At 33.0% G+C, this 13550-nt stretch overlaps 1 protein-coding gene across 3 annotated transcripts; it reads right to left on the bottom strand.

Annotated features, from left to right (window-relative positions):
- Positions 1-7950: 7950 nt before the first annotated feature.
- On the bottom strand, positions 7951-13550 carry LOC105323992 (phytanoyl-CoA dioxygenase domain-containing protein 1). Of its 3 annotated transcripts, none has more exons than XM_066088124.1 (10): positions 13417-13550; positions 11753-11902; positions 11103-11220; positions 10703-10803; positions 10221-10362; positions 10018-10112; positions 9813-9918; positions 9587-9671; positions 9012-9207; positions 7951-8632 (listed from the first exon to the last, which is right to left on the bottom strand). In XM_066088124.1, the coding sequence occupies exons 2-10, from the start codon at positions 11882-11884 to the stop codon at positions 8501-8503; spliced, it is 1107 nt and encodes a 368-aa protein (XP_065944196.1). In that variant the 5' UTR covers positions 11885-11902; positions 13417-13550; the 3' UTR covers positions 7951-8500. The 3 variants fall into 3 exon arrangements, with proteins under 3 accessions (XP_065944196.1, XP_065944197.1, XP_034324785.2); XM_066088125.1 differs by having other exon boundaries at positions 11753-11904; positions 13420-13492; XM_034468894.2 differs by lacking the exon at positions 13417-13550 and adding an exon at positions 12375-12493.

The following is a 13550-nucleotide window of genomic DNA, read 5'->3' as shown; positions in this document are numbered from 1 at the left end:
ATATACAGGCAATATATTAAGAGTCTGCTATGATAGGCTGATAAATAATTCATTCATCGTTGTTATTAAAAAATGTTCTCTCCGCTGCGTTAAATTAATCTAAATTTTTAGATTTATTTTCAGCTATAAAAAGCTACTTCTACAAGAATTTTTCTTAGCATACTGGATGAATATTTATTTATATATTCAAAAATTCTATTTTCAATTTTGAAATTTGTTTATTATTAAAATATTTTTGACTACAAGATATTAATGTATGAAATATCAGTGTTTACATTTATATACATGTACGTCTCGATAAATTTCCATGTATATATTCCCATACTATGTTATTCAACATACTATTTAACAGAGAGTATATGAACTTTCATCAGTGTGAAATCATCATTATATATTTCATGTTTAGTATACTTCTACCAATAGGAACTGCATTTGCTATTAATTGCATGACATTTACCTATTGATTTAAAAATGTGATAAATTGAGAGAGAGAGAAAGAAGGAGAGAGAGAGTTCACAGCAGTAAGTTAGTGGCAAATATTGATCGTTTATAAAAATTTATTGCCTTAAATGATTGTTACCGAAGTTTCAATATTTGTACGAAACTAGCAATAGTTGTAGATAAATCTGGAGTGTGGCGGTTACAGGTACACCACTTGTCAAAGCCAATAGTATCCGCTGTTGACGTCATCGATCAGGCTTAAAGGCAAAAACAACACGTCACAGAACAGTCATTTCCGATAAATTCAATATTTAGAAATTTTACTCTCGGAGAGAAATTTTCGATCGTTTTATTTGTGTGTTGGTGTTGATGTTCGATTTTCCAAGGGCAGTCTGTTTTATTTATTTGTTCTTTTGTTCTATCGACCAACACAATGATTGCGAATGTGTTAAGTTGTAAATTTTTAATGTGTTTAGTAAAGATGATGAATTCAAAACTTTGAAAACAAGATAGGCGTCAACCAATCGCGTGAATATGATCTATTATATCCATAACTATACTATTATTACCTAAATGTTCTGTTTTAAAATAACATAAAAATAAAATTTTCATTGAAACATATAAAGTATTAATGAAAAACATTTTAAATACAAATATAAGCGAGTTTAGTAGAACAGAACAATATTAATTGAATTGCAAAAATGAATTATTCATAATTATGTTATATTCACAATGTTGCATTCGTCAAATGGAGAAATAGATTTTCAAATTATACAATAGATAGTATAAAACGAGTGGAGTGAACTCTAATTGTTTAGAGAACTTTTCAGCCAGTCAATATTCAAATCAATTTTTATTTTCTCTAACTTCATAACAGTCTTGGAATAAATATTCAAATCGTTTTTAATACTACAGTACATTATTGATGATATTTCGGCCGAAATTGAGGTGGGGGGGGGGGGGTGTCATTTAGTATTTCTCGTTTATTGACTTATTCTACGTTTAATTTCACTTTTTTAAATTTAAAATCTAAATGATCGATACTGACGTAAACATGGTAAATGATTAATTACATTGGCCAGGAGGAAGTGACGTTATAAAACTTTATTTAATGAATCAAACACAAGAGTATTGTGATCTAAGGCCTCAATTGATGAAATACATGTATATTCTGATAATAAAAAATATCAAGCACACTCTAATGATTTGATAAATAAATACAAAATGTATTTCTTGAAGGCTTACTTGATAATTAAATTGTAAACTATGTTGTACTGTATTTTAATTTCCCGGTTTTGTTCCCTTCATTGTTGTTCGCTTATTTTGTTTATATGGCTATTTTTTAAAACTTTTTTTAATCTATGACTTATTTTTCATTAAGGTCTAATGACATGCGGTATAAATTTTTCCAAATTTATTGCAGACATAGAAATTAATTGTTAAAAGTTTGCTTTTAAGAATATTTATTGGTTCTTTAGTTTAAGCTGAAGGGTACATATGATGTGTAAGGTTTTTATGACAAAACTTTGATAAAAAGTAAATTTTATTATTGTTTATCATCCAATATTTAAATGAAGTTTAACTTCAACTACAATTTCTTTATTGAAAAGTGAATAAATCAGAGAGTATGCTAATTCATAACGTGGTGTGTGAAAAACAAACAAGAGTTCCCGTAGATTGCATCTGTGTATGATATTATCTTCAAATTTTCAAGACAATTCACATTCATATTTTAATTATCTTATGAGAAAACAATGAAAATAAGTATTATAATTTTGTCTTTTACTAATTAACAATTTTTAATTGTCAATGAGTCCATGACTAATTAGTCATGGACTCATTGACAATTAAAAATTGTTAATTAGTAAAAGACAATTTTGACAAAATTTGATAAAATTTGACAATACACAATTGTTTTCGAAGTGTTGTATGCACGAAAAAAAACCTTGCACCTCATTTCCTCCTAAAGTCATTTTATTTAAAAGCTAATGTACCTAACTGCAAAAACTAAAATCAAAATAAAACTGTGTTTGAAACAAACAAATACACGTATTCCCAGACTGTCTGCGAGGCATTTGGTATCACTTTGGATTTCAATAGTCTGCGATCAGTTTGTCACATGAAGGCGCCTGAGATGAATATTCTAAGCCGAGAAGAACACGGCATGAAAACAACGCAATAAAGTGTATTGATATCGTTCAATCTTCCCTAATGTCTCAATGATAAAAGAGATAGAAGTACACGTACAATTTTAATATCCAATTTACGATGGTGGAACATAAGATAAACATGTACTTTATATCGCTTATTTGGACACGGATATCAACATTTTTAAGACAGGTTATGAAAAACTTTACAATGCAATACAGGAGTGTTTTTGCTACATGTAAAAATATGAATATTTTTGTTACAAATATGTATACCAATGAATATAAATCAACATATGGCATGCCAATAAGATACGGTATATATAGAACAACAATTGTTATCGTTAAAGAAAGTTAATACCGGCATTGTTGATAAGAAAGCTTTTTTAAATTAAACCGATAACTGTGTACCGATGGAGCAATCATGTTATTTATTTTTGTTTTGTTTTTTATAACTCGTGGGGTTTTTTTCGATTGTTTTCAATACATTATCTTGTTCTGAAAAGATTGTGTGAAGGTTTGATTGTTGGGGGTCGTTGACCGAAGGGGATCTAGGGGATCTACAATGCTTGATGTTTAGAATTGTGTCTAACCATTAATATGACCTTAATCAGACAGCGATAAAGTCGTACCTTACAACTTCTTTTCTTTTTATTTGATAGTTTGTGATTTTTCTTCAATTTTCTTACAATACATGATTAGGTCTATTTGACTGTTTATGGTCGTTGAGTGAAGGGAAGATCTACAATCCATGGTGCTTATAACTGTGTTCCAACCATTAGTTAAACCTTAAGGTACGTGTACCTTACAACTCGGCCTCAATTTGACACACGACATGCCAAGAGAGACAACTGGGGTTGTACCTATTACCTGAACCCGAAAGTCGTTTTGAAATGGTAGAATGCCGCCTGCTGAAAGAGAGGTAACTTGTTTAAACCCATTTGTTAAAACTGGTCAAAATCAATAATCCGATTATATCGGCAGCATTATCAAACTCAATATAAAAAATGGGGTTTCTTTTTGTTTTGTTGGTAAAATCACAATGTTTCATCAGTGAAGTTGAAATCTGCAAAAGCGTCTGTTAAACCTGTAAGTGATTTGATTTGAAAATGGAATCTAATTTGCTAACTTTTTGCAAAAACCGATCTGATGCTAGAGAAGTAAAAACAACAACAGCTATCTTTATTTGATTGAGAGTATATCTTTCTTGATTGAGAAAAAATATTAAATCTAAAATATACTTAAATGAATAAAGAAGCCTGGCAAATTTAGAGTAATAATTCAATTCACTAATTCCATTCACCTAATTAGTTTACAATATGATTTAAATGCAATATCAACTTGTGAGAGAATTTGTGTCCTATATACGTTATAATGGTGTCTTTTATGTATGATTATATTTACATTTTCCAGTGTCTTTGTCTATGATAACACAATGAATCAACTTTCTAACATTTAGTCAAATACATTAATTTCATCAATGATGCAAATGACGTATGGTGGGACGCAAGTGGGATTTGCATAATTATACGAAATCTGAATAACCTAAATACGTAAATTATTCAATATTTAATTGGACAATTCGTGAAAACTGTATACAATAAGAAATAGGTAGTCATTCTTTTAATATTAAGAGATGATCAAATACAGCCGGACGTGATCAAATTTGATCACAAACTTTTACTAAAGGAATGATTCCTTAATTCCTTTAAAATATCACACCAAGAATGATACATGTAAGTGACATAAACAATATCCATCGAACTATAATAGATTGGAGGTTTTTTTGCTCAAAATCGATAAGTCAGAACGCTTCCATGTTCAAGAATTCCATCTCAATAGATGACGGTAATTGAATACAAGTCATTTCATAAATCAGATGTTTAGAACACTTCGATATTAGAATAAAACTTTTGGAGATATTATTTGTTCCAACGAATCACAGTCGATACATTTATGAAGCTAGACATCAAACCCGTACAAGTTTAAAAACCCTCGAGAAGTGGATTACAAATGGATTACTCAGTGAGTGTCCTGTCACTGCAGATCGCAATCACCATGACACAAGAGATATTTTATGCAAGATGGCCACAGTTGTCCATAAATACATACCATTTAATATCAAAACATGATTGGGATAATGAAATACGCCCAGACCTATTCATTGTATTTATTAAATTGTTTTGCGAAATGTTAAACATTCTACGACTCTCTTCTTGAAAGAGTTTATGATTTTATCACAGATTTCATTTTTTTTTTCTCTCATGATTCATTTGTGAAGCAGATGAATTATTTACAATGAACTTCCAGTACAATAAGCGGATGTTTGCGTCGCGGGATCAAATTCCATGGCGGGACGAAGATGCTGCGTCTGCCACGCAGAAGAATCTGTAGACTGGAGTTTTCATGTCACGGTATATCACGGGACGATTAATAATCTTGTTCTGTTGTCATACACGGATCCCGCAAATAAAGAATCTGTATGAAAATATTCCAATAGAAGGGGTTCTGTCAAGAAATTAGAACAAGCAACTTGGCCTAAAAGTTTGCAAATTACATGTATCTGTAAAGCTCAAGATCAAGTATCATTGTTTGTCGTCCGGAAGAAACACTCTCGGTCTTTTTCGTCTGGCATTGAAACAATCCCTTTGACACATTTCCCAGTATCAATTTCAACACAGACTGCATTTTGTTTCCCATTTGAGCTAAGCTAATCTTATAACTTTTTCAACCTTCTAAAGCTGTTTATCGTTTGATTATTTTCACCATTTTTTCAGTGTACAGAAAAATGAATATAAAGAGTTTGGTTTCTAGGTAAAATGACGTAGACAAATAGATGACGTTTCGGAAGCAGCCTCTCTTTAATTCTCGACCTTCTCTTTGGAAGACCTACTGGGATACTTGTGCTCTAACTTTGTTCTTTCTCGCTGTTTCCAATCATTGAACCTACCATGGTTTTTAAGCAGCCATTCTTTGGAATCGTTCTGCGGTTTTCGTAGTTCTAGTATAGTTTTTCTTAATTCGTGTTCCTCTCGCAAAGAAGTTCTTCGACTTTGGTCCAATTCTTTTTCGAATGTTAACGTTTTTTCTCGAAGTAGGTTAGATTGTCCGTGATTTTGCATTCTCGTTTTCATGGTTCTATCCACGCTCAGGGAATCTATGATGGGAGCTCCCTTTGGTCCAGTATTCCGAAGTTTGGATTGATATAAACTCATTGTATCTAGCTCACAGTTTCCTAAGTCTCAATATTTAATATTCGCAATAATATAGAGCATCCACGCCGCTTTCTTCACGATCTTCAAATACATATCGCAATCAAACTGTCTCTCTGCACTCGTGTATAAAGAGGTCTCCTTATCGCATCATATCACAAAAATCCCAAAACAAAATGTTCCAAATCCATTTAAAGCTCTTAAAACAAAGATGACAGCTAATAAGGTTTAGAACCGTTGTCACATTTCACTTCCAGACAAGCTGATAAATGGGCCCACGACAAGTGTTTTATCTTCTGGACGCTAATTTTGAATTTGTTTGAAATTACTATTCAATGAATGTTGTTTTGTTTTGCTCCTGATGTTGTTTTCAATATATTATTGTGCTAAACCTTAGGTTTATTTGACGTCATCAAATTTGAAATGATAATGGACCTCCTCAAACTCTTGAAATAAATCAAAGCTAAAGAACCAAGAAAGAAAATGAAAGCAACTTAAGACACAGTCTTTTCATGTTAATTGTTCGGAAGGTGGACCAGTGAACTTCTGGATTATACATTATTTTCAATAATAACAACCATTTAAATTGTATGCACAATATACTGGTCTAGGATGTTTTTTTATTTGCAGGCCATGAAAGACAAAGAAAGAAATTTCTTTTAAATCGTGGGGTATCCAGGATTTATATGAAGGTCTAATCCCATTTAACATATTTATGTTGTGAAATGTCGTTAATTCACTACAAGGGATGTCCGACCTCCTTAAACATCCATTCTTAGCTCCACGGTAAACGGTTTTGACCGTTTTGCTCTCAGTGCTCAGGGGCCAATGAACTCTCTCTCTCTCTCTCTCTCTCTCTCTCTCTCTCTCTCTCTCTCTCTCTCTCTCTCTCTCTCTCTCCATTCGCAATGTTACCCAATATCAGACACTTTCACTTCACAAAAACGTGAACAGAATTGAAATTTCTGTGTATTATATTTTCAGTGCATAGCATTCGTTTAGATAACAAAAATGCAGATCGTATACCATTCATAATCCGTTTAGCTAATTTAAAAAAAATATAACACAAATTACCTTAGATATTAAATCAAAAGTGGAAGAAGATGTTATGATGAACCAACGATTACAATAATAAGTTAGTCATAAAGAAGCCTTTCAACAGGCTTTTGAATTTAAAAAATTGATAAACATAGGTCTAAATGTACATAAAAAAATTAAAACAGAATATATCTTTTTGTTAATTAGTAAAAACATTGTAAATTTTGGGGGTTTTTCCCCTGATTGTGCACTCAGAACAGCTACATTTTTACTGTTTTCAGTTACATTGTATTTTGCACTGACTACTGCTTAATCAGGCTGTAACATCCATAAAAGTCATCGAGATTTTGTACAGGGACCTTTACACAGTCCGTCTGACACTTGCTATAAGTAGAGGGTGTCACATCGTTATTTGGTCTGGACTCGGTCAAAGCAGCTGTTAACGGACCTATCTTAATTTTAAATCACAAGGCAAGCCTAATCAGATTTCGATGTTTTCATTTGTGTTTATTACTTATATTTAGCACTATGTCGATATTTTGAAAGTTGTCCTCGGTATTAAAGAACCATTCACCTTTTTGACATGCAGTTTTCTCAAAAGATACACCCTGGGCTCATCGTTAACGTTTTCCTATTATCCACGTCCATTTTGCGCACGGACAAGTAAATCTTCACAACATTTGACACACTGGACTAGACTTTTGATTTGACCATTGACTTCAAAATTTTCTAAAAAAAAATGACAGAATCAACTACATTTATTTTCTGTTCCTGTTGAAACAGAAAAAAGACCAAACATCAAGTACATGTACAATTTAAATTTTGGTTTTGCATTGCCCGGGCCCGGATGATAATGATAACCAATAGATATAATACGGGGCCTGTCAGTGGAAGAAATCATTCTATTTACTTCAACTGCTAAAAAGTGAGGCCCCTTTGAAGAAGGGGAAGATAATCATTACATAGAAAAATTTTAATTTATGATATCTTTTTGAAAAACCTTACATGAACACAATTCATTATGCATTTCAAAATGGGATAATCCTTAGTCAGTTAGTGTACATCGTAATTGAAAATATTTATAAAATACAGCTAAATGAAAGCATAAAGACATTCTGTAAAAGTTTATTGTCAAAATACATCATTTATATGAAACAAGAATTGATTGCAAAAATTTATAAAGATACATGTACATTGATTTAAATCATATACAGCATTTACTTCATGTATGAATAAATGGAGCAAGATGAACCAAATGATAATAAAGTTCATTTTCGAATGTGTACAAAATTGCATTAAAATTCATTCTGCAATAAAAACGATGCATTATTATTGACAAAATATAAACAAATGTACTTTTTGTTTCCTGCAAGGTTTGTTATTATTATGACATGCTCTTATATTCATTTTATTTTTTTAAACACATGCCTTATTTTTCTATATATTTTCGGGAATCAATAAAATGTATACGTATATCAACAAAAAATTCTTTAAGTAAATGACTTATAAAAATTTACCCCACCTCGGAGGAAACATACAAATATCTACAACGATATTGTGAATCAAACTTTGCATATCTGAATATAAAAACAGCTTATTAAAGATGTTAACAGTTGACTTTGGTGTGTGCGTCGTCGTCAGTTTGTGTGTTTGACGTATACATTATGCCTTTGTCCAGGACTCCGGGTTGTCCTCCATTTCTCTATGCCGTTCCACGTGACGGTTCACGTGCACGATCTCCCACTTCTTCATCCAGGGACCCTGGATTGTCGTATCAAACTCGTCTATTTCCTCCTGGATCCAAAATAGATTCAGTTGAGAGTAAAAACAAGGTCATTGCAACTCTTTCGGAATGTTACACATTACAACAAAATCTGGTCCGATGGCGACATAAAAATATTTTTTCTCATTATTTTAAATCTTTTTGGTGGGCTTAGTTAAAAGCAGCAATTTAATATCGTATACTAGTAGCCATAAAAAACTATTGTTCAACCAATCAAACTATGAATCTCCAAGTGGCAAATTACGACTTTACTCTCAAAGTTATCAAGTTGCGGAGTAGCCTTTTATATTTTTCTCTGTAAAGTTACAGAAATTACGTTGCATTTATATTACATAAAAAATGGAGAGGCGTTTTAAACATTTAGTCAAAAACGTGGGAAAATGTTCCAACCTTGCCAGTCATGGCTGCCGTCTGCTTGTCGTGGCGGTTCACGGCGTCGAACGACTCCCAGTCAATCTTCATGCCGGGGTCCTTGGACGACCTCATCAACAGCCCCTCCTTCAGACCATAGAACCCCACTGGTTCTGAGGGTCTCTGCCACCGCAGGTCCAAACTCCAGCGAATTGCCTTTGACATGTTTGGTAGACTTAAAATTAGAATTGAAAAGATGTATTCCAAATAAATAAGGTCTTAAAAATGCAACATACAATGGCTACATGTATCCCGTTTTCAGATATATTTGTTCTTTAGATGAGCCGGGACGTACTACAGTGTATATATGTACGTCCCTAAGATTGATTTCCATATCGATATGAATAATGTCAAATTGATGTTAGTGTAATTCTACGTAATAAGATTTGTTCTTAAATTATACCTCAATGCATCATCTTAAATCACAATGATATAGTTGTAATATTTTTTAATTTGTTTCTCAACTCAATCTGAAGGATCCGTTTCTGATTCAGTCCGCGTAAGCAACTATATGCAAAACAATCTACAGATTGGCCTTGAAGATTGACCCTTACCTTCGATGTGGTACAAGGTTGTTAAATAGCAGCATGCCACCATAACTTATGGGACAGACCTTCAAATCGTTCTCTGTATCGATGTCTTTCAGGAAGAAACAAAACGATACATAATATGAATTTAAGTAAAGCATCGAGTTCTAATGATAAAAATTCAAGTCAATCAAGTTAGACTCCAAAATAAGAGACTACATGTATGGTCATCTAATGTAAAGATGACAGTTACCTAACGTCTTCCTCATTTCTTCTTCCTCTAGCATCACGTACCACGTGCCGCCATGGCAACACTGGTGGGTGCCAACCTTTCCGGTTTTGTGCCCTTTGGCCATCAACTGCAAATTTTACATCGCAAAAATTATCAATGGGTTGTGCACGCTTTAACTTTACAGATGATGATAAATAAAGAATTTAAATATAATTGTGATTTCAACCTGCATGCATCCGTTCGACTCGTTGGCGTCCAATAATGGAATCCAAGCAGTCGGCTGCATCACTTTGTATGAGGAATTGTCAAGATAACCAACATCTTAAATTAATAAGAGAATACAAAATTAGATATGACACACCATATATGATGCATGACGACGCATTTTATAGAGTAAATAATGGGAGACGGGGTAGGAGGGGGGTATACCTTGATGCCAGGGGACGGTTGTAGCCTCGTTCTGGGGAGTTTTCGTTCGGAGGTTCCATACAGGGTGGCCCATTATGTCTGGACCAATCAGCTGTTCTACAACGTTCAGAAGTCTGTCGTTTGACCACACATCCCTGAAAGCCTTCAAAGCACAAACAATTATATTTATTATGCTTTCATGTTAAATACAGAAATCTGATTGGTTTACACGCAGTTTATAATCCGTTCTATTACCCACAGCGTTAGCAACACACTTGGCAACAGGTAACACAGCGAATTGTTACATGCGTGTAAATTATGCGTGTTATGTAGCAGTTTATAAAATAACATCAATAGCATAACCATTCTACTCATCGTAATCATAAATAAAAATAATATTGAAAAAGCAAAGTGTTTTATTCTTTGGGTAGCCTGACCAACTACAATGTATTTAATATTTTCAATGAGCTGTTGTGATATTTATATAAATAAACTTGACATACCTGTGGCATAGACCCTATCTTATGCAGCATGATGTTAGCACCCGGGCATTCTTTCTCAATCTCTGAGAGTCGTTCAAAAAGTCCAAGATCTTTGTACAGTTCTTTAAGTAGGTTTTTTAAAGATCGGAAAGCAACATCAGTTTAAAATCTAATATCATATTTTAAATATCGAAAAGCAACGTAAGTTTTAAACACTTCATAACAAAATAAATTGGTTTTTTTCTTTTAAACTGTAAAATGTCCTGTCACTGGTTTTATAAAAGTTTTATTTTTGCATCCAAATCCTTCGTTAAAATTTCTCATAATTTAGGGAGTAATACTCGTGATGAAAATATTATATTGTATTTATTATAAATCATAACAACACAATGGCTCATAAGAGGTGTCGTGTTTTCCTTACTCGTGATTTTGCCCGCATCGTGCAGTTTTTTGGAAAGGTCATCAACTAACACTTTGATAGCGTCCCTGCACGCATTCAGCTCTTCTGGTCGGAAAAAGTTCTCGACCACTAAGTAACCCTGAGATAAAGAAACGTCTCTTCAAATACCAAATATCTCTGTTGTCTTTAATAATGGTCAATCTCGGTTTATCTAATCAAATAATTCAAATCGTCCGACGGTTTTGAGAACAGACAGCTGTTTGTTTTAAAAAAAATTGGGGCGCTATAAAAGATAATTGTGTAGTCCTCTCTCTCTCTCTCTCTCTCTCTCTCTCTCTCTCTCTCTCTCTCTCTCTCTCTCTCTCTCTCTCTCTGTTTTACAATTGCAATCTACAGTATTATGAAAAGTGTGAGTTTAGAAAAAATATGTCCATATCATCCATGTAGATGAGTAGTTCAAAGTGGTAACGGTAAATAAATTTTGAAAAAATTAAGTGTTAATATTTTTGGAACTCATTTCTTTGTATAAATGTAGCTCTGTGCACCATTTTTTAATAGAGAACAATCACACAGACTTGCTTGTAACAGTTCTGTAGCTAGGTAAGGAGGAAATGGGTAGATAGATCAACTTGTGTATTTATAGAAATGCAAAATTTTGCCTCGGCCCATACCTCCCTGAAAAAATGTTCGACCTCCTCCCTACTCAGCTGCCCCGGTTTCTTTTCTTTGGGCTGCTCTGGCATGGCGCTCATGTTGAAAAGTTCTGGGTGAGCTTCGTCAGTTGAGCCTGGGTAAGTATCCATGGTGATTTAAATGAGGGCCTGAAAGTAAAGGTAATTTTATAATGATTTTAAATTGCTTAAATATCATAGTGTTGTATACAGATAATTCGTTTGAAAAGCATCTTCATTTCTAGGTTATGTCAGTCGTGATATAGAATAATTAATGCAAATGACAAAAGCAATGAAGTACGTAAGACAGATCAAACTCTTAAAAAAAATTCCCAATATACATGTATTTTCCTTTGAAAAAAATTAAGTTTTTGTTCTTAAAGTTGATTGTTATATCAAAAAATAATCTGTAACTAAAATTGGGTGCTAATTGTTTGTACAATTCCTACATCTGCAAGTTTGACTAGAATGGTGATTTTATCTGTCTGCATAGCCGGATACTGATATTCGTCTGACAGACCATGGCCAGAGAATACAATTAAGTTTTTTATTTAAAGAGTTGATTTTCTCCTTCAGTTGAATTTATACAAATCTTGAAATAATAATGAAATAATGAAATTACCAGTCTGGATATTGACATCTATGGATGTGTAAAGTAGCTTCTGTTTGTCCATGAATATGGTTTTCTCAAAATAATTGCACTATATTTCTAAAGCACACATTAGTAACATTACGCAATCAATTATACATGTGTGCATTTACTTGTAAAGCATAAACAAGTTAAAAATAGACGTGTTTTCAAATCTTATTCAGGCTATGAATACATGTAGTCTGCTATTAGCTGATTAGCTTGAGAAGCATTATTAACTATTACCAGAATAAGCCTCGAATTGTACGAATTTACAATCTTATGTAGATAATTTTGTCATCATTATACCGGCTTAGCTGATCGATATTGAATAATATTACTCTGGAGAAATACATGTGCGCTAGTCCCGTGATACAGATTACGTCGCTGTATACGAGGGTTGTCACAGATTCGATAAAATCATGAAAAATCCGCGTAAAGTGACAAGAACTTGTCCATAAAGTAACTAATTACTGTTTTTTGTCATCGATGGGGATAGTATATTGTATAGTATTTAATGTGCGATCAGCTTGTCGAGGAATCTTCAAGAAGTCATGAACATTGCTTTATGATATAGCTCATGTAAAAAAAAAAAAAAAACTAGTTTTAACTTTCCTTCGGAGTGTACATCTTTCGTCTACTTAATTTATCTATTAACATGACATATGCTTTTATTAGATATTGGAACCACGTTTAGGGTACCCTGTTCACTCGGCTCTCAATTTTAGATTGAAGTGTCAATTCCAGTACATTCTCTAGTGATTTCTATCCATCAAAGCAAAAAATGCCTCGTATCACAAAGGAAAATTTTGATGTATCATTTTATACAATACAAAGCCAGTGTGAAACCCATGTATAAGAAGTTAAGTGGCCTAGCTGGGCCTAGCGAACCTCACGTTGTACAGCTGTTGTAATTTTTGTTAGCAAAATGGCGCTGTGACACGTCTTTAAACACTTTCTTCTCTGAATATTCAAATATTTCACAATAATTGCTAATTTATCTTAGCAGAATTTATAAAAACAACTGTTTACTTACCTTTTAAAATGGTAAAACGATGCCGACAGAACAAGATATTACGCCTTTTTTTACTCCGGAAGTAAATAATAGCAATGTAAAAAGTAAACCTACTCCTGAAGGACTTTCGGAGTCATTATTTCCGAAATCGTTTT

This window comes from Magallana gigas, chromosome 6 (assembly GCF_963853765.1).
Source record: "Magallana gigas chromosome 6, xbMagGiga1.1, whole genome shotgun sequence".
Classification (NCBI taxonomy): Eukaryota; Metazoa; Mollusca; class Bivalvia; order Ostreida; family Ostreidae; genus Magallana; species Magallana gigas.
Note: the sequence above shows the minus strand (reverse complement) of the source record. Positions and strands in the feature narration are given on the sequence as shown.

What these genes read in the sequence shown, in the direction of transcription:
- LOC105323992 (XM_066088124.1), bottom strand. Translation starts at nt 11,884, where the DNA reads ATGGATACTTACCCAGGCTCAACTGACGAAGCTCACCCAGAACTTTTC. An exon ending in CGATGCGGGCAAAATCACGA is followed by an intron (nt 10,804 to 11,102) that starts GTAAGGAAAACA and finishes ACCTACTTAAAG; the next exon opens with AACTGTACAAAGATCTTGGA. An exon ending in AGATAGGGTCTATGCCACAG is followed by an intron (nt 10,363 to 10,702) that starts GTATGTCAAGTT and finishes TGTGCTTTGAAG; the next exon opens with GCTTTCAGGGATGTGTGGTC.